Genomic DNA, 25962 nt, shown 5'->3' on the forward strand with positions numbered 1-25962 from the left:
TGGCTCTCTGTCTCTACCTCCTCCTCTTCACCGCTGGCATCTTCTTCCTGCTCTTCCTCTTCATCCTCATCATCATCCTCGCTACTGGAACTTTCTTCCTTCACTTCTGTCTTCCAGGCACTGGGCACGATGAACTGCTGCTGGAACTCCAAGGCTGCGTCCAGAGCTGTCGGGAACACACACACAGAGTGAGTAATATTAACACATTAGCCATGTCAGGATGCTGGGCGAGCATAAGCATGGGTGAGCCCAGCACTGAAGCATTCCAACTGTGTCAGGGAAAATACTATAACTGACAATCAGTTAAGGCTTAACAAAAACTACTTTGCTTAAAAAAACAGAAAAGGGAGGAAACATTATACAACTGCATTGCTATCTCTGAAACGAAATACTAGACCTATATACAAACAATACTAGACCTATATACAAACAATACTAGACCTATATACAAAAATAGGGCTGTGTAAAAATAAAGTTTTGACATAAACAAAAAGAAGAGCAGCATGCTATTCCGTCTGTCAGGAGTGTTTGCAGTGACTCAGAGCAGCGGAAGCATTCAGCCACAATGTCACAGGTGGGCTTAAGTAGCAACTAACAACCATGGCAGATGCTTGTTTTACACTTTTGAAAAAATATCAGTTTGTGAGTGAGCCACCTGTGAATGAATGCCAAGGCTGGGGATAATACAAAGCTGTTTCCTAACTGTAATTATGAAGGAGTGAGAACTCCTTAGCAGAGAAACGGGGGCACTTTATAAAAAGCTTGCCGAGGACTTCAATTAAAAATAGACTTCGACAGTGACAGGAACTCTCCGCAGCTGCATTCCCAAGAACAAAAACAGAACTTCTCTTTCTTCATTGGTGTCTCACTGCAGCCCGCTCTGACAGTGTTTGCTGCCAAGCGTGTCAAAACGCAGACTGCCCCACAGATGTCAGGGACATGCTGCACCAATATACACCGCTTCTGTGAGATTCATCTCCTTATGCTTTACTTTAAACTCACCTGCTTTGAGCCCCGCGTCTGCTTTTGGAGGACAATCGGCGTTCATCTCACGGACGTCCTTCCGCAACACAGTATTGCTGCGAACACATAGCGGCACTGATTAATATTAGAAGGGACCTGGTGATCAGCTCTACACTGTGACTATAATTAAAGCCGATCAAGTAAGTAGTAAGCAAACCAATGTCATCAGAGCAGATTTTTTGTGAAGCATCGTAGAACACCGCAGTAGGGAATACTGCACTCTGCGTTTTCTACCTTACAGCAACAGTAACACAATCTTTGCAGGCATGTCTGCAATCACAGACTATTCTTACATCATCTCTACAGTAGCTGGGCATAGTGCTTTTTGATATTGCAGATAGTTGGATGAGTGGAGCTTGTAAGCTGAGAGCAGTCAGAGGCCGTTTGCCAGAGAGGTGATTTGCTGTGGTATCTGTAGGCCGCTCAGCTGATCCAATGACTACATTTGTCATGTTATGAATTTTAAAACCGGCAAGAGCTCATAGTGAACAAGTTGTTTTCTGTGTACAAATGCACAAACATTAATCCTCATTGAGGTCTAGCTGGCAGATCTGTCAGGCTGTACTCTGGCATAGCAGGGCTTTGAGCTAAATGCTAACATCAGCACGCTGGCATGCTCACAATGACTTTAAATGTACGCTTCTAGCCCAGCTTCTTCTTCATAATATGACATCAAGATAAATTTATAACCTTTATTAAATCAGTGAACTCCCATTTGAATTGAGATTTCATCGATAATAAATACAAGGGGAAATCCAGGAGGATTGTTTAGCCGATAGTGAGTCTGTTCTCTTTTCCTGTGCAGCACTGGCAGGTTTGCAAGTTTGGCCAGACAAGAAAAAATATAAACGGCTTGTGCTTCCATTGTTTCTAAGGTAACCCGATCAGTCTGAATCAGAATAAACACTTCCTCAAAACTACCGTCTTTCACTCTCCATGTGACCTTGCTTTCCCCTATGAAAAAAACTGTTCCAGAGCCATTGTTTTAGAACAGCACGTTGAATGGTTGTCACTAACGATACCAGAGCCTTCAGAGGGGAAGTGAACACACTGACACAGGCGCTGCTCTGGAGCAGGCCACATGGCCTATGGATGTGACCCCTCTTCATAAAAAACAAATCACACAGGGGGCGGAAAGTTAGACAAACTCCGATCATAATAGACGAGCAGAGGCTGACATGGATGATCAAAACTACAATAACAAACAATGTGGAGCGCGTGTGTTGTGAAAGAACGGAAAAGCACTTGGAAACAGTATAAGGACAAAAAGGGCTAAAGGAAATAGGGAGGCATTGAACCAACTGCAGCATTACTGAAAAGAGGGTGTAGACGCATGTGAAAAATCTTTGTTATTCCAGTCACATAAAAAAGGAAAACAAACCTGACAATCTCATTAACAATCTTATAGATTTTACAAGCGTCTTACATTACTATTTCTTGCATCTGCTTCTCTGATACACTATGATGATTTCAATCAGTGAAATCAAATTTCTTGCAGAATAGAGAGAGCTACATGGCCATCATAGGATGCAATGCAGAGAGTAAATAGCTCACGAGTATAGAACATCCCGCTCTTCTCCAATTTATTATCCCTTATCTAATCCGTCTGATCAGCTCAACCCTTCACCTGACTATTAGCCAAAATACAAGCGATAAGACTGAGGCACTATTTCACACTTTCTACTGCTTCTGTTAAGGAATGTCGACTCAAGGCTATTTCTTCAATAATGGCATTCACACAGAAAAGACGACTTTAGAACAGCGAGAAAACAGAAGAAAAACAGAGTTGTTGATGGTGTGTGTTTTTGAGCCACATACAGAGCTAGAACCACCGGCTGAGTGCAGATTCCTGACAGTGCTTAGTCCTCTCTTTGCCACACACAAAATAATCCGTCTCTATGGTTCCACATGCCGAGGGCAGGCTGCAGGGAAGCTACGCTACCTTAGCCCACAGGTGACTCACAGCCTTAGGACAAATACAATTACACAACCCAGCACTGCATGGGAAGTCACGCAGAGGCTTTACTCTTTTTTGGAGATTGCGTGAGCTGAGGTTATATTTTTCTCAAGCTGCAAACAATGCATCATGGACACATTAGCTTTATTAATTTCTAAAAACATGCACCAATAATGTGATAATAAGGACATTTGTCATGGGTGAAACCACATTACAACAAGAGAAAAAGGAATTATGAAATATTTTCAAACATAAAACATTATCAATGGAGTGCACTCAAGTGGTTCTTGTAATAGCAGTGCATATGCTTCGGTTCACTGTAGATATATACCATAAAAACAATTATACCAAGACTCCTGGTGGGGATATTCCCCAGTGGTTTTCCAACTTTTTGTGGCCAAGGCACACCAAAGAGCAGGCCAAAATCTCAAGGCACACCTGTATTCAAAATGCTAACCTTTTGTACATTTTCATGCAATAGGCCTAATTGTTTGAAATCCTAAGGCACAACTGGATTTCACACTATTTGGGAACCACTGTTCTACACTACACTAGTTAAGTAATTGATTTACAGAAAATTTAGATTTACTGTATGCATCGGTCCAAAATGAAAATAATCTACAGATAATGATTCGTGCACATTGATGCAATTGTCTTTTTTTTAGCACATCACGTAATGACTCACAATTTTCCATCCTTAAAAGAGCGGACGAAGATGTTGTCCTTCTTCATAGTCACGTCGTCGTGGCAGTCCGGGGAGATGACCTTGTTGCAAAGTAAGAAAAGAGACGGTCGAGAGGTCAGACGAGGTGGCACTGTGTATGTGTGTGTGTGAATGACATTACATGGAGGGGAGGAGGGGGGGTTTCAATGACTAAAGTAGTTTCAGGAAAAGGCCCGGTTGATGGATTACAAAATATGGCGTCTACAAAACAAAGACAAACAAGCGAGTGAGATGAAGAGCGATGTGTGAGGGGTGTGCGCCCACTCGTCACAGCATGTGCTGCTGCTGTTGAGGAACACAACAGTGGGAGTTGTTCCAGTGCCAGGACCTAACCCAGAGGAGGCAGCCCTGCCATTATGGAGATTTGATTTACACTCGGGCTCCCTGTGTATACATCCACGCTTTGATGGGTGGATGCTTTTACTGTGACTCATGTTTGCTCTGTGATACTAAATTCCAAATGAAAAAGGCCAGCTCGCACGCAGAGAACTCTTTCTTGACTTTGATTCTACAGGTCTCTTTAAAGCACACCGTTTGTTACAGCTGTGTGTCATCTGTTGCCTGAGAGTACTCCACCCCTCTGCCCTACCATCAACAGTGAAAACAATGACAGGCTACTTTGTAATGTACTTCTCATGTCCGTCACAAGGAGGCAGCACGGAGCTCCATCGACAGCAGGGCCAAGAACAAAAAAACCCTGGAGGTGGGGCCGTGCTGACTACACAGTTAAAGGGACAGCATTCCCCACCCTCTCCCAGTCACTCCTTGTAACACTAACATAAACAAACAACGCCTGTCACCGCTCCACTGTGCGCTAACAGTGGCTGAGAGTTAAGGGTGGGTGGAAAGAAATAAACCGGAAAAGACTGAAAACATCAAAACGAGTGTTTGTGCTGCATTGTTGAACACATCAGAAATAACATGTCATATCTTTTTCCTACAAAATAAGCAGTTTTTGCTTTTTGAAATTCTGCCAAGGACAGGAGTCAGACAGCTACTTCAAAGAAAGTTTTTTCTTGTTAAGAGAATTCACCTGAGTGAGCTTTTCCAACATTTCATGGAGGGTGAATTCTAATGCAACAACATATAACCCTGCTGAGTGCTGACTTAAGGTTACACGAGCAGGTGTTTAGATGAAATGGCACAATGCCACGAGTGCACTGTAAGGGCAGCAGCAGTTTGCTAGCAGTGATGGAGCAGAGGACAGTGAAGGAAGGGAGACTGTGAGCTAACCAGAGCAGGATACCACGTGGTCTTCTTCTTGTCCCCGGTGGCGACTCCCTCCACACACACCACTTTGCCGAACAGATCCTCATTCTGCCGCTGATCGCTCTCCTCTTCTTCGCTGGAGGATGAAGACAACTCCTCCTCTTGACTGTGGGACAAACAAGACAGTTTACTCAATGGACTGCACTTTAATAAAGGGTACAGCGAGAGTGTTGACGTTTCATAAATACAATATTTGACAACACTCATTCAATTTATATGCAACTTAAGTGCAGTCATTTCAAGTCATTTTCACAAGCATACATGCATACACCTTTTATGGGCTTCTTCTGAGGATTGGCAGCTTTTCTTTGTCTTAGATGATTCAAAACTGATTTGTTTTCTTCTGTCAGCTGGTCAGGCAAAATAAGCAGTTTGATGACATCACTTTATTCTAATATTCTGATTGTTTCATTAATCAGTTAATCAAGAAGCCCTACTTAAAATATCAAAAACTCCCCATTTTCAGAATAATGTATGGAATTCATTTCATGGTAGCACACTAAGCTGTGCCTCCAAAAGTAGAGGGCTCTTGCATGTCATAAAAATATGTCCCTTAAAGGAATACTTCACCCATACGGAACCAGCGTTATATCATTATAAAATAACTATTATAATATAATGAATGAGGTTTTTCTTCCCTCAGTCTTCCCTTAGTCTTCCCTTGGCCCAGCTGTCCTGTTAATCCTAACCCTTACTGTGATGTCACAAGAAGGAAACTGTAGGGTTAGACAGTGAGACCATAAAACACTCTTTCTGCCTTTTCTCAGGCTAAGATGATCCGATTTAAAAAAAAATCCACTTTTATACTAAATAGGATCTCCGAGTTCAATACACCTTCATATTCCAACCGGTGAATTAGGCCTTTAACAATGGGGACAATTGCTGTCACAAACATTAATCAGATTAAATACTGAAAGTGTTGACAATTGATTGAAAAAAAATCATCAACTGTCAACTTAGCTCCATTTTTAGCATTTGCTATATGTAAACAAATAAATAAAAGCTTTCTGGTTGCTCATAGTGCAGCAGCAATGATTTCACATTAAATCCACCACGCTAAATATAAAATGCGTATTCTCGTCCCGTCTCTCAGGCAGAGGATTTATGCTCAGCAATCATGTTTTCATTTAAGTGCTTTTCAGCTACAAAACATAAAAAAATAAAAATCCAACTAACAAACCATAGTTCAACGAATCCCTCCACAAACTTTCGACTCTCATCATTATGTAGCACGGGGAAAAAACATGATGGGCCCCCGCTCTACTGACGAGATCACTCATTAGAGATCAGTGCATGGCTCATTCTCCGCTGTAGACAGCCATCCGGATGACGTCCTGACTGCGGCCAACAGACAGTCAGCCCTGTTTCTGAGGAATCAGGCAAGCAGCACCAGCAGCCAAACAGATCCTCCGTCCTCTCTTTATGCCTCACTAAGCCTACTTTGAGCACAACTATGCACATATATACACACACACTGTATTGCACAACTCAAGAGCAATAAATCCGCCAGGCTGCAATTACTACTACAACAACAACTAAAGCGTGAATCAGTCATAAACAAAGTGCTCTGGCTACTCAATGAAGGAGAGACTGCAATTCATGTAGGGAAGACTTCGCTTCACGTACAATGTGTTTTGTAGCAGGCAATGTCGCCCTTACCTTTTAAGACGGTCTATCTATATTCAAACATCAACACGACTCATACCTGTACGCTGAATATGAAGCTAGTGCCAGCAGCCGGTTAGCTTAGCTTAACATAGCACAGAGACTAGAAACAGTTGGGGAAACAGATCGTCTGTCTGTGTCCCACCAGCACCTCTAAAGCTCATTAACACGTTGTAACTCATTTGTTTAATCTGCACCAAAACCAAAGTGTAAAAACGGCATCTTGAAGCTCAGCTGGGGAGTTAACTGATGGACTATTTCTTGGCTGGGGAGCAGTAACTTCCTGGTGTAACTTTCTTATGGCTCCCTGGAACCGTCAAAGTTAAACAAATGATAAAAATTTGTAAATTGGTAAATGTAGAGGTGATTATTATTTCAACCTTTGGACAGAGCAGGCCTAGCTGTTTCCAGTCTTTATACTAAGCTATGCCAAGCGTATCACCTTCTGATCGTATATTTATGTTTAGTGTACAGACTTGACAGAGGTATAACATTTTTCTTCCAACAACCGCAGAAAAAAGACAATAAGCACTTCCCAAAATGTTAAATCCTTCCATTATTGTTAGAAGATGCTTAAAACAAGCAATGAAAGCAATTTTCTGTTTTTAAAGTCATCTCAATCTCCACTGTATTGTCATATCCTTTTGTAAATCAAGATTGAAGACATTATCAGCGCACCGCGAGACAACAGGTCCGAGGTGCTAATGTGCAGCTGGGACCGTTCCAAGTCAATACTGCATCAATGTTTAGAGTAATATTGACTTTCCTCTGAGTGCCATTAGCATAGGAGCGTCAGAAAATGAGATCATGTAGCAAGAGTGTCCTCTTTATATAGCAGAGAGAAGCAATGATTATATCAAGCACCAAAAGAAAAAAAGCCCTGAGCAGTTTCTATTCCTCCATGTTAACTCTGCAGTCTCTCGGGAAAGTAGGCACATCGGAGCATAAAACAACCACTGGAACATTTGAGTCAAATGAGGCGGAATGTGGGGGAGAAAAAAAAATACATGATATTCAGCAGGACCACCACTCTGTGCTCTCAATGTACCACCACTCTGTGCTCTCAATGTTTCTGCAGTGTGCAGAGGAGCCCGGTGTGATCAAGGCGAGTTGGCTCTCCTCTACCCAGGCCTCGGGGGCTATTTGAGGGCACGGAGATGATCTGAAAGTAAATCTTTGCTTCAACTGCTGTCAACGAGGGGAGGAGCCTGTTGTTGCAGATGACTGTGGATTGGTACAGTAAAATCCCTCCCCACCAGCTTCACAGAGTGTGATATATTATATTAAAGCTGTACTACTAAACTATGTAACAGGAATTTGTGGTGTCTTTATTGACTGCTCTGCCATGTCTAAATAGTAAGCAGAAGAGTTATCCAAAGCGTGTTTTGTTTTTTTCTCTCTCTCTCTCTCTCTCTGTCGCTAGTAAGTACATTTCCAATTTCACGTTACTTTCCAAGTGCATGCGTGATATTGGCGCGATTGTAATAATAAATAAAAAAAGGTGATGTGAGGAACTTTTAAATATTTCTAAAAGTCTATTTTTTCCTCTGATGATCATAAATGACATGTAACAGCAAACAAGACCATCAGTGCAAAGAATGCTATTTTTATATAGTTTTTGTTAATGCCTTTGTCATGGGTACACTCACCCAGGAACTACATCTGGCGTAGTAAAAACAATACCGCTTTTGTCCAAAGGGGGTACAAGGATTAACAAGATCTAAAATTTCCTCTGAGCACCTTTAAAATGAAAATCTTACATAGTACAGCATTAAGTTTGATTAGAGCCCTGCATAGTATGCACTGAGAGACGGAGGATGGTACTCACATGGGGTTTGACCGTCGGCCGCGGTTGCCCTTCTTGCCGATGACTGGTGTGCCAAAGTGTTCAGGGTTGGTGAGAGGGAGTCTGTCGAGTGTCTGTGAAAGGAGTCGAGGAACAACATCAGTATAATTTTCTCACACAAAAAGATTAATCCTCTATACTTGGAGGGAAATTCTCCTCGTGGGATCTAATCAGCTAAAAACGGAGGGATTTACCCAGCACTTAAACACACAATTTACATTTAGCAAAACCATCTCTGTGAAATCATTTGATGTTTCATGTAATTATTACAACAACCACAACGGCTCATTCATGGGCAGAGTTATAATTTGAGCACCCTGAACACAGATAAAAGGAAAGGTAAAACTAGGAATAATTGTTTTTCCCTAGAAAGCAGAAAGATAAAATGGGATTAGAAAAGTGCAGGTCAGGACACTGTACTTGCCTCGCTCTCAGCAAAGTGACGCTTTCCTTTCAGGCAGAGAGATGAGCGCCTCAGGGTCTTCTCATCGCCATCGTCAAACACTGCGGAGACCAGAAACAAATGATTAGGCTGCTGTTTGTAGGCCAGGAGTCCACCGACGCACACTCAAGCACTCAATAAACCCCTCACCTCAGTTGCAACGCCGTCCATTTGATTTAAGATATGTAAAAAAAAAACAACAACAGAAAACCCAACTAAGTATGCTAGTCCTTTAAGGCATAGACGTCCAGCTCAAAGCTTTCTTAGAGCATCAAGGACCCTCTGCCAGACAGAGAGTGGATAGAAAGGTAGAATAAAAGAGATGCGGGACAGCGACTGAGGGATTACTGGTTTTATTCATGTGACAGCTGATACCAAGTCTGTCTTTATTAAATCTCCACTCACTAACTTCTGGTTCAAATAACAATGATATAATAACAACATATAACATAATGAGAAAGATACTCAAGGAACTTTTCTTTTCATTTTCAGCAGACAGTCCATTATTCATTGCCCAAATGTACTCGACTCATGTTTTAGTTTTCTCACTGATGAAGCAAAAAAGAATGGTAATGTGGCCAAGACGAGACTGTTTTCGAGATAAAGGGAAACCCCTGTGGGCCCATTTTAGAGAGACTTCAGATGTGAGCAGCTGTCTACTCTGTATACTTTGGATTATCCAATGCAGTGACTCCTTCCTGATGGACGTCAAGTTACAAATTGCAAGCAAAAAAAGTCACCAATGTGTTGCTCAATTACATGAATGTGTTGCTTTACTCTATTACATGCAAATGTAAATTCCAAACGGTGTGTTTTGCGGTGTATTAATCATTTGGAAAATAAAAAAGGCCTACTAATCAATAATAATAAGTTATCGTCATTTATCGTCACTGCTTCCTTGTTTTATGATTGTTTTATAATATTATGTTGACTCAGCATAAGAGTCTAGCTAGCTCAACCTCTAAAGCTAGTAGCTTCCTTGCTTTGAGTAAACTGAGCATTAATTATTTGCCTTTTCTCAGGAATCCATTGCAGATAGATGCAACTTTGAACACAATGCTTAGGCAAGGGGAATAACAAACCCTGAAATCCCTTTGGAAATGATCTCTTCTTTTTTTACAAGCTAGCTGTACAAGACTTTGAGTGAGGAGGGAAAACAGACAGATTGTTATTGACTTACCAACAGTATATATGCTTGCGTCAGTCAGCTTATTGATTGTGGCTTCCTGGTAAACTCCATCCTGATTCTTCACCTCTACAACGGCACCCACCTGTGGAACGCACGCACACGCACCACAGTTATTAGGCATCCTAATATGCTACTTATGTTTAAACTAATGATGTGTTATGAACTAATGGAAGCAATCCTATAGCTGCTACAAGAATCATAATCGACTGAAGTTAAGTTGCAAAGCCGATGCTCCATTGATCGATTCACTTGTGCTTTTTCTACACTCACTTTGGTATTACAGCCTGAGACAATAAAAAGGATAACACAATAGAGGGTAAATAATAACACAATATGAGTGTTAGGACATTGTCCCAGCTGGCAGAGGGAAACAATCGGTATCCCCCCATCTTTCCTGCCTTACCTTTAGAGGTCCTTTGATGTTTTCATCATGAACTTCAGCCGTGGACAGCTCCGGTTTAAAGGTCACCTGGGGAACGGGGCAGAAGCAATGGGGGAGGAGAATCAGAGACAAGGATAAACAAACAATTCCCCAAAGGCCTGACCGAGGCCGCATTAAAGTCCCTCTTCACAGAGGCAACCGTACATGCCCACATACGCTGCTGGACTTTATAACTACCACACACACACACACACACACACACCCATTACAACCATGGACTCTTTCACCCCATACTTGCTCAGCGAGACAGGTAGTTTGTGATAATGCACTAGGGCTGCACAATTTAGAATAAATATGAAAATGTGATTATTGTGACTGATATTGCAATTTAAAGGGAATGATCAATTTTACATCTGTATTCTCATTTTCATTGAAAAATATATTAAAATTATTATGGTGTGATTTTTGTTTAAATCTATACCGAACAAGTATGTTTTCTGAAGTCTGTAGAATAAAATATGTAGGTAGTACATCTGCATCATGCCAAGAGTTAAATTAGAATTCAAGTTTGACACACATAATATTGCACCCTTGCTTGCGATTTCAAAATTGCAGGAGGTCAGATTTCAATTATACAGTATGTGCAGCCCTATAACACACCAGTTAAGACTTCGTAGTGGCATCAGCAGGGCGGCACATGTGTGTGTGTATATTTAATACTATGGCTCATTTCTGGCAGCGTTGAGTGACTGACCCCCCCCCCCCCCCCCCCCAAATAAGCAACTGCACCACATCTGTTGGCGCCAACTGTGGTGGATTTCTGTTGTGAATGTCAAGGGATATATTAACTGACCCCCTGCCCCCCGCATCTGCAGCCTTCCCTAAGTGAGCCACGGAAGATCATAATCTGATCACGCGGTGGTAATCTTCATGCATGGAGACCTGGCAACACTGGGTGACAAAAAGGGCCAGGCAAGCAAACACGCAAGCAAACACGCACGCACATACATACACACACACACACACACACACACACATTTACTGTCACATATTTTCCAACGAGCACATACGTGTGAATTGTCTAAGCAGCCACAAGCACAGGATCCCTGCTTTATGTCTCCTAAGGGAAATCAGCGCAATTGTTGAGAACATGTGCGAGAAAAACAGTAACATAATCATAATTGGCAAACTGCTTTCACGTTCATTAACTTCTGATATTAGTTTAGAAATCTAACATCAAGCGAGGGCAGAATTATATGCGTCTCAGTAAAACAAGGTAGCACACTTAAGACGAGGCTCCCTCCAGTCAGCTACAAATATAACAACAGCAGAGCAGCCGAGACAGCAATCAAAGTCCCGCTGTGAAGGCAGGATCAACACAATGAATGAAAGAAATATACACTCTGAGATGCTGTTGAACTGTCAGCTCATAGAGTTAAGAGGAACAAAAAGCTTCCTGAGGCAGCATGGAAGTGATAACACTCTCGCCTGCTGAAATAAAGGCTCTCTCCACAGACAGGGGGGAGGGTCAACTCTCTGTCCAAAGCCTCAGCTAGGGAACGTCAACGACAACTGTCCATCCACACAACCTCCTAACTGTGAGCTCAGTTCTTCCTGCAGGTCTGTAAACTGTACAACCAACCGATTCAAAATAGCAACGCATATCGGAATAAGATATGAAACCGTATTCCTGATTAAACAGTGTGCCACAGTTGCTTTTATTTTATTACAACAAGATATGCCTTAAAGCGTTACCGAGCTGCTGCAGCATGTTTTCCCTCTAGTAGATTCAAATTGGCTCGTTGTGAGCACATTTGTCAGTTATTGTTATTGTAGTAATTTGTTAGGCTCTCACGTTTCTGTTTACTTGATATCATAATGAGGTGAACTCAATGTATTCAAGCAAACGTGACACTTTGTCTATTGGCCATAAACAGCAGTAGGATATGACTCCAGCTAACTAGAGGCACCGACTGTGTGGGTGACAGTCCTTTCTACTCCTAGTCTCTTCCCACTGAATTAAAGTCTTCTCTTGTTGTTGTCTACACTGTTATTTTAATGGATAATTGCACATTTGGCACCAAGGGACACCAATTGCATATTTGGCTAACAGCGGCACATTTTCAGTGATGCTGATCAATGCTTTTGCTCAAGCGGAAACATTTCTAACTCCGGCCGTATGCACCTTTGCAATCCTTTATTTGCATTATGCAGTGAAATCTAATCCTATAATCTAGCATGTACTATGAACACACAGTCGTGCAGCTCAGTGCCATAGGGTCAGTCATGAGTGATCATGTGTGTGTTAATACTGTCACAAAGAAAAACAACACCGACATGGTGCTAATTGATTTCTTTTTATCCCCCCCCTCCTTCTAGTACAGATCATCATCATAAATAAGAATGTCACACAACGCTTTTTAAATTCACTCACAAGACACCAGCGCCATATGCTGCAAACCATCCACTTTGTTTAACAAGCAGACAGAGATTAATGAGCCAAAGAGCTTAAGAGGAATTCATTACACTGGCATATTCAGTAGTCTCCTCAACCACTGAATAATTGCCATGTTTCAGCGTTTGTGTAACAGGCACGTTCACATCAACGGCCACCCACAAGAAAAAATTAAAAACCCTGCTAGGCCGATTAGTATGGTAATTCATTTATGGGCTGAGACCGTCCCATGAGCTGCACTATAGCCCACAGTATTTTATCTAAGAACATCTCAGGAAGTATTGTGTCATGTTATTTGTCCCTTGTCAATGGAACAAACTGGCACATAATTAGATGATTTAAGCCAGTGTGTCTACAGTGCATGGACAGTGAAAAAGCCAGCATCCAATCTTTGTTTTCCTCCCACACACTCGAGCCAAACGAGAGACAAGCGATCTGTCTCTATTGTATTATCCAGATGCTCCGGCCCCACCGGGAAATGGGATACTGTACTGTGTGTGTGCACCACGCCATGCCTTCATCAGCAAGGCATGAAGGCAATGGGGAATGCAGACTTAAAGCCGTGGGCAAGAGGGCCGCCTGAGGACTTGATGGGTACCTGGTGGGCTAGACCAGACCCTGGCATCTGTCACAGCACGGGCCCCCCTGATCAGTGTTTCAGCTGTATGAGCAGTACTAACAACCTTAACCAAGAGGTGGAACTCTAGCATGAAAGCTACAAAGATGGACTTTTGGCAACATCAGAGACAAATAAATAATTTAAAGGGTGGAGTCAGCGATTCTGGAGTATGATTGTTGTCAAAATGTTTTTTTCTTTTTTTATAAATCAGTGAATATCTCCTCATGATCCCCAACCTGTGTTTACTGTGTGTGTGCTGGAAAAACACCTGACAATACAATACTCTAGCCTAGCACCAAACAGGTATGTAATCAAAAGGGGTCCACCTTAGCTATTGCAACATGTCCTTTTACAGAGCCTAGGCTGTGTATTAACACTTGATCTTTTTTACAGCGTAGAGTCACACACACACTGTTCAGACAGATAGTAGAATGTGAGGAGATATTAACTGATTTTGACAAAAAAGTGATTATGACAACAAATATTCTCCAGAATTGCTGACTCCACCTTTAATTAAATCTAATATGAAGACTTTCTGAATATCCCAACAACCCCGGTCTCTATAGGAAACATTTTATGTGGCCATGGATCATGAGCACGTTTAAACGTAACTTACCTTGGCCTTGACTAGCCTCTTGGCGGTCTTAATCTTGGCCTCACAGAATGCCCCTCGGTACTTGGCACTCACATCCGTCCCTACTGTCAAGTAGGGTGGCTCATCCAGTGTCTGAGGAGAGAAGAAGAAAGAGAAAGAAAACATGAATTATAGGCTTTATTTATATAGCTTACTGAGACAGGTGTATTCTCAAAGCTAAGGCAGCTGCAGATGGACACGCATACGAGCATCACATAGCGTGGGCCGGCAACTCAAAACCCGCCCGGGCTCAGTGAACCATCCATGTAAAACACATGCCATCTGCTCTGGGTATTGGAAAAACAAGTCTCTGAGGGGAGCAAACAAAAACGGCCACTTCACTACCGCTTTGATAACAGCAAAGAAGAAGCTATCCCAAACACATAGCACCATCTTGTGTCATCACTGGATGTTTATCATTTCCCCCTCCCCTTTCAAAAACAGATTTGCAGAGGGTAGAGTACACAGGGAGAACAGACTTTCTGTGTGTGGATGGGGGCTAAACCATGATTGTGGTTTCATGCAGCGTGATTTTTTAGTCTTTTTACCAAAAGGGGTGTTTTCACCGAGGCTCAGGAAAGGGCCTAGACTAATTGGTGTGATTCAATATCTTTCTAGAATAAGACACAAAGTGGACCAGGCGTCCTGCTGAAGGGACACATCAAGACCGAATGCAACATGACATGTTTGTGCTTCACCCAATACTTGAGGAAAACTTTACCTCATCTTCTAGTTACTAGTGTTCACAACTGCAAATGTTCCTTTTCTTAGCAGTGCATTGAAACAGGAAATCAAAATTATTTAACACAAAGTTCACTACCGCAAGAAGGCTCTGTTCTGACTTCTAGCACTCTGAATTTGTTTTCTCTCCAAACCGGTTATGCATATTAGATTTCATACAATTACACAGTCAGTAACTTACAAGACTCAATAAGATGCGTCAACTTTCATTTTAGTTTTCTTACAACCTCACTTTAGGAGATGCAAATCACATACATAAACAAATCCTAGCATCCGTGTCCAGGGGCCTGTTGCATAAAACTAAGATAAGTGATTAACCTAGTGTCACAACTTCAGCCAGTATTTAGTTTGTTTTCATATGTCTGTTTTCCTGGTTTCCTTTCTAACTCTCATGTCATTTCAGACCCGGCCACTCCCTCCTGCTCTGCACTCCCTGTTAATTACATTCACCTGGTCTGCCCCACACTCACCTGCTCCTCATCAGTTAATCAGCCCCAGTATATATCTTTGTTCAGTTCCCTCAGTCAGTTGCCAGATTGTCTGATGTCCTAGTGTGTTCACCCAGCTTTCGGATTTCATCCTGTGTTCCGATCCTGCTTGCCTGTTCGTGTTTCGACCTGTCTTTGGACTTTCCCTTTTGCCTGCCCCAACTGGACTTGTTTGCCACGCTGTCTTACTACCTGGTTTGTCATTCACTTCATTAAAATCTATTTTTGAATCTGAACTGTTTCCTGTGTCCTGCAATTGGGTTCTTGTCTGTCTTTCCCTGAGACCTTGACACCTAGGATATTTCGGTTATCCTGGCTTGCGTTAGCCATGATCCGGTTGCATAAAAGCGGAGGGACATAAGTTACCATGGAGATAAACTTATTCTGTTGCCTGATTGGCTCAGTCAGCTGTCACTCCGATCTGAAATCAAGGTGTTTAACAGTTATTCCATTATCTTCTGTGTACTGCTTTATTTTCATTAGCCTGTTTTAAGGTACCACATAAAAGACTGCATTGTCATTTAGTTAAATAGTTATTTTTTACTTAACCTGAACCATTTATCGCCAAGCCAGCCACCTCTTTACCAGAGGCACTTTCTGTGTTGGAGGTCTTTAGTCAGTTTTCTGGCTATAAACTTAACTTGAGTAAGAGCGAACTCTTTCCGATTAATAAAGAAGCTCTTAAACTTGATTATACAGCTCTCCCACTCAAAGTGGTGACAGTTCATCTGAGTTACCTTGGGGTATGTTTTACCAGAAAGTTTAAAAACCTATTTAAATCGAACTTCCTCAAATTATTGGATCAGGCGAAGCAAATATTATCGAAGTGGTCTCCTCTGGCTTTCTCTCATAGGTAGAATAAATTCAATTAAAATGACATTACTCCCAAAGTTCCTATATCTATTCCAATGTCTCCCCATCTTTCTCCCCAAATCGTTTTTTCAGGCCCTTGACTCTTTAATGATAAATTATATTTGGCGCCCCTTCCTAAATTATTTTAAAAAACCAACAACAATAGAAGAGTAGCTACCCCCTTCCCTCTTTTATTTAATTCAATTTTATTTCTTTATGTTTTTGTTTCATGTTGGTAGTTTGTTTTTTGGTGTGTGTATTTCGTGTGGTTGGGTGTGAGGGTGGGATGTGGGTGGGGTGTGTTCGGGGTAAAAAAAAGGGGAAAAAATGTGTATCCATTGTGCTGCAATTTCTTTGTTACTGACATTTAATAAAACACCTTTGAAAGAACCTGAACTTAATTATAAATTATAATAATTTATGTGATAGTCTGTTCATATTGCAGGCTATATTTATACAATTGATTATCGATGGCAGATGCCGTTGCATATGTGGGTCAAATGAATTCACTTTGTACTTATAACTATATCGAGGTGCATCTAAAACAAAATTTAATATCAATGAGAAATTCCTTTTTTCTGTAATTCAGGGTTCGTACAGCTTTTTAAGAGTAAAATTCAAGCACTTTTCCAGCACTTTCAAGATACAATGTCAACTTTTTCAAGGAAGCCGAAGCTTTAAATATATACAGTATATAAATAAATGCTTATGATTTCATACATTGCCTTATCTGTAGAATGGGAGTGTTCATAATATAATGTGTATGGACAATCACCAAATTGCAGTATGGCCCTAAGGAGACCTTTATCAGTTTAGTTCATATGCCAAAAATGACCATCTATCAGGTTAATAACAACATGACTATACTTGAGCAATATCACATGAGATGGAGCATATTGTCACTCTATATCAGTGCTGCTGCAGTGTCCTCTCTCCCAGCCAATTATTTTTGCTAGTGTCCTGCAAGTTTACATATTGTTTATAATAAATCAGAAATAAAGACAATTGGAAAATGTGATAAAACATCAAAAATCTTATTAAAATAAACTCATGAATTGCAAAGTCGTAGGACAAGTTTTAAGTAAACATTGGGTGTGGACACATTAGAAGTGGAGGTCTGGGGGTCCCCCCCAAAAATCTTTGAGCATTAAACACTTAATTTCCTGCATTCTGGTGAATTTTTATGAAGCAATGTGTGCCTTTTCTGCATTCATTTTAATGAAAAAAAGGAGAACATTCACGGTTCCGCTGACACAAATTTAATTGAATAGCCTACAATGCATGTGTAGTGCAGTGTTTCCCCTACCATTATACAGGCCTGGCGGGCCCGCCAGGCCAACGGGACCCCCCGCCAGGCCAACAGCTGCCCAAAAAAAAAAAAAAAAAATGTAAAAAAAAAAAAAAAAAAATGTAAAAAAAAAAATTATCTTTTTTTTTAAATTTTTTTTAGTCTGTGCTACGCCGCGCGATGCACGTGTGCATTCGGAGCTCACATGTCAAACAGGGAAACTGACGAGAAAGAACCTTCCTTTATAGGTCCATGGCATAGGCTACACTGGAGATATTTAGGACTCAGTAACAGGGAGTTGAACAGGAAAAAGTGATGAGCAAAACTTAGAAAGTTAAAGTTGCTACGTCGCCATGGCAACCAATCTGTATCAACAGCTGAGACAGCGCAGCAAGTTATCTTGAAAACAGCAGGCTATAGTAGCCCTACAAGCTTTATTTTTTGGTATTTTCAATGCTACTTTATTTTTATGTTTTAAATTGAGAACTAGGCTACATGAAATATAATGGGTCGGAATACAAAATGTTGCTTATTTTGCACACATTTTGATTGATAGGCTAATCATGATGTGTAGCCTAGGTTAATTCATTTATTTTAAATGAATATTTGATAAATTAAAGAAAATGTTTCATGATCCAGATTATTCCAGAAATTAATACTAGACAGGATATACCTGTCTATATTAGGTCTTCGTGTTTATTGTATTTTATTTTCATATCTATGTGTTTTTCTTCAATAGTTTATATGGCTTGTGTCTCCAAATTATTCCATAAAATTGTTTTAGGCAGGACATATGACAGCTGTTTACAGAGCAAAAAAAATAAAATCAGATTTAGCTTCTCAAAGTGCACCAGTTTGATGCATTTAACTTTAAAAAGGTAAAGGTTTTCTTCCGCAGGGGCATGCCCCAAGACCCCACTAGAAGGTCCATTCTCCCCCAGCAGTCTAAAAAAATCATGAGGGAAACACAAAATGTACAAACGTACCGAATGTGAAGGCATAACCCTATGCCCTGATTTGTAGCGGGCTGTCAAAAGAGGCTCATCCATAATACAGTTAGTTTTGGTCAATTTCTACTACAAATTTGGTACGCACGCCGCGCGCATACTCTTTATCAGCTTTTACCACCGGGCCTAAAAACAATTCTAGGGGAAACACTGTAGTGCTTTCAAATATCTCCTGTAGCCTATTGTTAAAACATTTGGTTAAACTGTAATAAAGGTAATTATTCTATATCATGTCTACTATTGAGGGTTGAGTGGCTGGTGGTATTTTACTAGCAGCATTAGGCTTTATTCAAAGAAGAAAACAAGTAGGGAACAGTTCAACACCAATGCAAACCAACCTACTAAAATAAAAACATCTGGGGACCAACCCAGATATTTTATTTTAGTAGGCTCCCTCCTCTATGCTACCTTAATTTGTGTTATGAAAAGTGCTATAAATGTGCAATACATAGGATACAGTTAATTACACAGAAGAATAAAAGCATTTTTATTGGCGGATGAGCCATTAATAACTTTGCAAACCTAATTTTCAAACAAATGTACCAAAAACAATGTACAAAACGATCCAAAGAACTTCTGAATTTACTAGAGTGAAATTGAAGCGTTAATATGTTTGATGCATGCGCGATTGCGCGCTCACCGGCCGGCGGGGACACAATTCTTATCAGCGGAAACTTGGCACGCTATCAACACACATAGAGAAGGTGCAGGGAGGGGGCTCGCCTCACGCTTCGAATGCACAGTGCACATCAAAGTATAACGTTAATGCGCGTTCAGAAAGAGGAAGTCACGGCACTCATGTCTGTTAAGCCCGTATCTCACTGGGCTGCGACTGTTTGCGACAAGTTGGAGACTGCAGTCGCGAGGGAGTCTCTAAACTGTCTCCAAACGTTCGCGGAGGTCTCAATTTCCTCGCATGAGTGTAACATCACGTTACAATGAAGTAACCCCCAAGCTTACGTTATCTAGCTAACAACATGAATTTGGAGCAATACATTATTGAAAACTAGCTGGTCAGCTAATTGCTAACGGTGTTGAGCATCAATTTAGCATGCTATTTATTTGTATCAACAAGTCAATTACACATACAAACTCGGGATTTGGTGTAACTTGCAAAGAAGAACATGATTGAACAGTCAACCAGAGTGACATAGTCCGATACGTTTTAACGAAAAAAAATTCTCAACTGATTTACCTTTGGCAGGAACTCTAAGTGCCGATTCCCCCATTGTGTACAGCTGGAGGTACTTTAAGCAGACCGTACAGTAGCCTATGCCTGTCGGATCTATTTCGACCTCCCTCAGACCGTCACTACGGTCTAACCGTGAATGATACCCTCCATTCTACCTATCTTTCGAGACCATAATATCAACAGAGTCGTATGACCGACCTTTAGAGGCGGGCTCGGAGTGCATAAAGCATCCGGGGGAGCACGCCTCTTCCTCTTTGCCTTTCTCGCCTCATCTGAGAGACCGGTAAGTTGTGTTTGAAAATGTAGGAAGCTGGTAATCCGTCACATTATTGTGCAGGTGCCTTGTGTCCCTGAGGATTGTTTAACTGGTTTCCCTGTGATTACAGGTTGTAACTATTGGCGCACCGAAAGGTCTCCAGTAGTTTTGTAGCGCATGGTGTTTGATTGTTGTTGATTGTTAACACCTGTTGCTTCTCCCCTTAGCCTGCAAGGAAAAAGCAGTGTTGGGGCGAAATACACTTTTTGTTAAATACTAAGAATAAGTAGCAATAAACAAAGCCTTGCCTGCCGGCGTTAGAAGTGCTTTATTTATATATTTTCCTCGTACGTCCCAAGAGTGGTGATTCGTACTATTTCAGAGTTGATTTTGATTTTGATGGTCAACTTAATTTCCCTGAAAACGGGTTTCTTTATTTATTCCCCATTGTAGGGAAAAATAAGAAAGAAAAAGAAAATAGAGGAGAAGAAGAAAAGAAAAGAAAGAAAAGAAGAGAAGAGAAAGAAAAAAGCAGCTTAACTAAGAGGCTGTTAATCGACTTAAAGGTTCCCTTAACCTCTGTACGCAGAAGGTCGGGTTCCTTTAGTTGTCCCCCAGTGTACGTCCGCGTACACATTGTGGGTGAATTTAAGAGGCTGTTGATCAACTTAAAGCTTCCCTTAACCTCTGTGCGCAGAAGGTCGGGTTCCTTTAGTTGTCCCCCAGTGTACGTCCGCGTACACATTGTGGGTGAATTTGATTCATTAAAAGAAGAAAAGAATAAAGAGAAAAATCAGCTAAGCTAGGAGGCTGCTGATCAACTTAAAGCTTCCCTTAACCTCTGTGCGCAGATGGTCGGGTTCCTTTAGTTGTCCCCCAGTGTACGTCCGCGTACACATTTGGGGTGAAATTGGGCACTATGGCCCCCCAGACATGCCGTTCCTGTGGAGCGACCATGGACCCCCGTGATGGTCACAGAGAGTGTCCCCCATGCTTGGGCAGGGCTCACCTCTTGGAGGATGTGGAGTCCCCATGCCCAGCTGCACTGGACCTACCGCTGGACGAGAGGTCTCGGAGGGCTTGGTTAGGAGAACCCCCCCCCGGTGCTGCGGCAGGTGCTCCTTCTCCCACCGATGGTAGGATACAGGACCGCCACTCTAAGAGCAGCCAATCACGCAAACGCCAACGTGAGCATTCCCATGGCCGTAGCAAAAGACGAGCCTCAAGAGGGGCTCTGCAGCCAGAAGGTCCAGGCCCCACCCCGGTGGCGGCGGCAGGACGGGAGGATATACAGCTGCAAATTTTGTCTGCCATTCGTGGCCTGACAGACAGGGTGGGCAGAATTGAAACTCGCTCTCAGAGTGAAGCTATCTCTGAGACTCACACCTCTGGTCCAACATCCTCCGCACATATGTCATCGTACCAGGAGCCAGAAGCCAACCACCCGGACTCTATATCCCTCTATGCCCGGGGTTCCCTTTTCGCAGAAGAGGGACAACAGGAGTTTGCTGCAGAGCCACACGGCCTCAGCTCATCCCATCCAGAGGGATCTGCTTCTGCAGATGAGTGTTCAGAAGAGCCGGGTCAAGATAGTGTGTTCTCAAGGGTCCTGAGTGCTGCCAAGATCCTGGGACTTGACACCCCAGTGGAAGTCCCAAGTCAGACAGAGGGGGTCTGGGCTGGCATTCCACAACCCCGTCCTTCAGTGGCTATTCCAGCAGCAGAAGACTACTGCAAGATGCTGAAAGGAGCTTGGAGTACTCCTAGCCAAGCACCTCAGTTTAATACAGGCTGCAGGAGGGTGGCTAAGGCACAATACCCGTCGGAGACAGGACTGGGGGGTATGCCTCCGGTGGAGAAGGAGATGGCAGCCTTAACCTCTCTCAGCCCAGAGAAGGTCACAGTTGACCCACGATGTCCACGAAAGGAGTGCGACAAGACGGACCGCTTGGTCTGCAGGACCTACAATGCAGCTGCTCGTGCAGCTTGTTCAGGAAATGCTTTGGCTATCCTACTGGCAGCTATCAGGAAGACTCTTAGCGCAGCTGACCGCGATACCAGGAACTTGGTAGATGCGGCCTTATCCACCCATTCCCAGCTCACCCGGGATGTGGGGGCGGCTATGTCATCAGCCATGATGACCCGCAGGCAGATCTGGTTGGCTCAAACGAACCTCCCAGCGAGTATTAAGAGCGAGCTCACCAATATGCCAGTGGAGCCGGGCTCAATGTTTCATTCAGACTCCCAGAATGTGCTGAAGAAGGCTGAACAAACTGCACGTGCCAGGGAGAGTGTGCAACGCACGTTCACTCACCCTGGGAGGACAAGGCAGCGACCTACTGGCCGGCAGCAACCATATCAGACTGCTGAGGGCCGTCAGGATCCTTGGGTGCGTAACGGACGTCAGAGCCCGGGCAACCAGGGCTACAGCGGTGCTAAAGTAAGACCACTGCAGCGGGGGTTTCAGTCCCACTCAACATCAAGAGGGGCTCCCCAAAATAGACGTCCCCCGAGGGGCCAAAGGCCCCGGCAGGGTCGTGAATAGGATTGGTGGGACAGCCGCCGGGGTTCACTCCCAGCTACGCCTGGACAGCTGGGAGCAGAAAGTTTCAGACCCCTGGGTACTGGCAACAGTCGCCAGGGGTTACAGGCTCCAATTTCGGCGGCGGCCCCCACCTTTTTCCAGGGTCCGGATAACATCCGTGAAGGACCCAGTCCAGGCAGATGTGTTGGCCGAGGAAATCGCCACACTGCTACAAAAAGGAGCAATTGCAAAAGTAAGTTCCAGCGAACAGCACACTGGCTTTTATTCAATATATTTCCTGGTTCCAAAGAAGGACGGGGGGCTGCGCCCCATTCTGGACCTCAGGGGCTTAAATGCCTTTATGAAAACCTTACCCTTCAAGATGCTGCACACAAGGCACATCATGGAAGCAATAGAGGAAAAGGAGTGGTTCACCACTATCGATCTCAAGGACGCTTATTTCCACGTCCCTATTTGTCAGGAACATTGGAAGTTCCTACGCTTCGCCTTTCGGGGACAGGCTTACGAGTTCAAAGTCCTCCCATTTGGCCTCTCCCTGTCCCCCAGGGTATTTACCAGGGTGGTGGCAGCTGCCTTGATGCCCCTACAGAGGGCAGGCTTAAAAATCATGCCGTACCTGGACGATTGGTTGGTCTGCGCTCCGTCTTGCCAGCAGGTAGTGCAGGACACAGGGACAGTCCTGTCCCACGTTCAGTCTCTTGGCTTCCAGGTCAACTTGAAGAAGAGCAATCTCATGCCAAGGCAGGAGACAGTCTTCTTAGGACTATGTCTGAACTCCCTCACGATGAGGGCATCACTCACCCCTCAGAGAGTGGCAAAAATTCTGGGGGCCCTGCGCATCTTTCGCCTAGGCAAGCGCCTAGAACTAATCCACCTTCAGAGACTACTGGGGTCGATTTCGGCAGCAGTGGTGGTGATTCCATTGGGTCTCCTCAAGGCGCGGCCTCTACAGCGGTGGCTAAATGCTTTCAACCTAAACCCACACAGGGACAGGCATGTAAAGCTCCGGATAACACACTCATGTCTCAGAGCCCTGCGCCCATGGCGGGACAGCAGGTTGCTCACACAAGGAGCCCCCTTGGGCAATCTCCCCTCGAGGCGGACCATAGTGTCTACGGATGCTTCCCAGTCAGGCTGGGGGGCGGTCTGGGAAGGCAGAGCGGTGAGGGGTCTCTGGGGGCCTCCTTGGGACACAGAACATATCAATGTGCTGGAGATAAGGGCAGTTTATTTGGGCCTCAAGGCTCTTATTCCCTTCATACAGGGCAGACATGTCCTTGTAAGAACAGACAATACTGCCACGGTGTACAACATCAACCATCAGGGCGGCACAAGGTCCCTCTCTTGCCTAAAGATGGCCCAGAGGCTTCTGACGTGGGCCTTCCCACGCCTGGCCTCACTCAAGGCGGTTTACATACCAGGGGTCTTGAACATAGCGGCGGACCTCCTCTCCAGGTCCGGACCTCTCCCGGGAGAATGGAGACTACACCCAGAGGTTGTAGTGACCTTGTCAACTCACTTTGGAAGGCTCCAGGTGGATCTATTTGCTTCCAGGGAGACAACCCATTGCCAGAGGTGGTTCTCCCTGAGGCAGCCGTGCAGCCCTTTAGGCCTGGATGCACTGTCTCAAGAGTGGCCGGAAGGGTTACTATACGCTTTCCCTCCGCTTCCATTGGTACCCCATGTGCTAGACAGGATTTCCCAGGGGTGCTACAGGGTCCTGTTAGTGGCTCCACACTGGCCGGGGAGGCATTGGTTCCCGGCCCTCCTCCGTCTTGTTTACGGTCAACCCTTGCCCTTGCCCCGCAGGGCAGACCTTCTTTCTCAGGCACGGGGCCAAATCTGGCACCCGAACCCGTCTGTGATGCAGTTATGGGCCTGGCCCCTCCTCAGTCCATCTCTCAGGATTTGAGTGAAGCCGTCCTGGAGACGATAAATAATGCCAGGGCACCTTCTACACGAGCCAATTACCAACAAAGATGGAATTTCTTTTCGTCATGGTGCCAAAATAGGGAGTTGGACCCGGTCACCTGTCCGGTGGCTTTGGTGCTCCTCTTCCTGCAGTCCCTACTGGACCTGGGGAGGGCAGCAAGCACCCTGAGGGTCTATGCTGCCGCTATTTCTGTATTTCACGAGACAGTGGGAGGTCTTTCTGTGGGAAAGCACCCCATGGTGTCTCAGTTCCTCAAGGGCGCTAACCGCCTGCGGCCAAGCAGGAGCTTGAGAGCCCCATCCTGGGACCTCCCTTTGGTGTTGAGGTCTTTGGCTATTGCCCCATACGAACCGCTAGAGCAGTCGGGTTTAAAGTTCTTGGCACAAAAAACTGCATTTCTTTTGGCCATATGTTCAGCTAAAAGGGTGAGTGAGCTACACGCACTGTCTGTTAGTGACGAGTGCTTAAGGTGGAAGCCCGAGAACGCAGGGGTGTCTCTTTGGCCAAACCCTTGCTTCCTGCCTAAAGTGGTAAGGCCAGATACAGTTAATCAAGCGATCGAGCTGGAGGCATTTCACCCTGATCCAGCGTGCCAAGGAAGAGTTGCTCTTCATACATTGTGTCCAGTAAGAGCATTGAGGGCTTATGTCAGCCGTACTCAGCAACTGAGGCAGTCACATACTAAGCTGTTTGTGTGTTATGCTGATAGACAGTTGGGCCACCCAGTGTCTAAACAGCGTCTTTCCCACTGGCTGGTGGAGACGATTGCCCAGGCTTACACCACGCAGGGACTCCCGATGCCTGGTGGCCTTGTGGCTCACTCTACACGAAGTATGGCCACGTCATGGGCAGCTTTAAAAGGAGTTGCCCTAGGTGATATATGTGCGGCTGCTTCATGGAGCACTCCATGCACTTTCACCAGATTTTATAGGGTCAATGTTGCGTCCGCAACCATGGGCTCCACTATTCTCAGGTCTGCCACCGAGCGGACTGATGACGAGGAATTTTCTTCCTCGCGACATTGTTGATATGACTCATCCACGGTTAGACCGTAGTGACGGTCTGAGGGAGGTCGAAATAGATCGTAAGTTATGAACATAACTATGGATCTATGAGACCGACCGATGACCGTCACTATCTCTTGTCGCTCGGAACTGGCTGAGGCGTTCCAGGCAGGAGGAAGAGGCGTGCTCCCCCGGATGCTTTATGCACTCCGAGCCCGCCTCTAAAGGTCGGTCATACGACTCTGTTGATATTATGGTCTCGAAAGATAGGTAGAATGGAGGGTATCATTCACGGTTAGACCGTAGTGACGGTCATCGGTCGGTCTCATAGATCCATAGTTATGTTCATAACTTACGTTATTAGGGCCTCGTCATAACCAAATGGAAACGGATATCTGATATGGAAGTATCGGGAGCAATAGGTCCATGAGCAGCGACTCGTGGTTCTGGA

The 25962-nt window shown here is 44.0% G+C and overlaps 1 protein-coding gene across 2 annotated transcripts in view; it reads right to left on the reverse strand.

The window, feature by feature from the left end:
- arid4b (AT-rich interaction domain 4B) overlaps window positions 1-25962 on the reverse strand; it is a 53631-nt gene that overhangs the window by 14672 nt on the left and 12997 nt on the right. For both annotated transcript variants that reach the window (XM_080036693.1, XM_080036692.1), the window contains exons 3-11: window positions 14188-14298; window positions 10519-10584; window positions 10107-10197; window positions 8909-8988; window positions 8467-8558; window positions 4938-5079; window positions 3666-3745; window positions 1003-1079; window positions 18-166 (exon numbers count right to left, since the gene is read on the reverse strand). In XM_080036693.1, the coding sequence (XP_079892819.1) occupies window positions 18-166; window positions 1003-1079; window positions 3666-3745; window positions 4938-5079; window positions 8467-8558; window positions 8909-8988; window positions 10107-10197; window positions 10519-10584; window positions 14188-14298 (888 nt within the window). The remainder of the gene's footprint in view (window positions 1-17; window positions 167-1002; window positions 1080-3665; window positions 3746-4937; window positions 5080-8466; window positions 8559-8908; window positions 8989-10106; window positions 10198-10518; window positions 10585-14187; window positions 14299-25962) is intronic.

This window comes from Ammodytes marinus (genome assembly GCF_949987685.1).
Source record: "Ammodytes marinus genome assembly, chromosome: 11".
NCBI classification, from domain to species: Eukaryota; Metazoa; Chordata; class Actinopteri; order Uranoscopiformes; family Ammodytidae; genus Ammodytes; species Ammodytes marinus.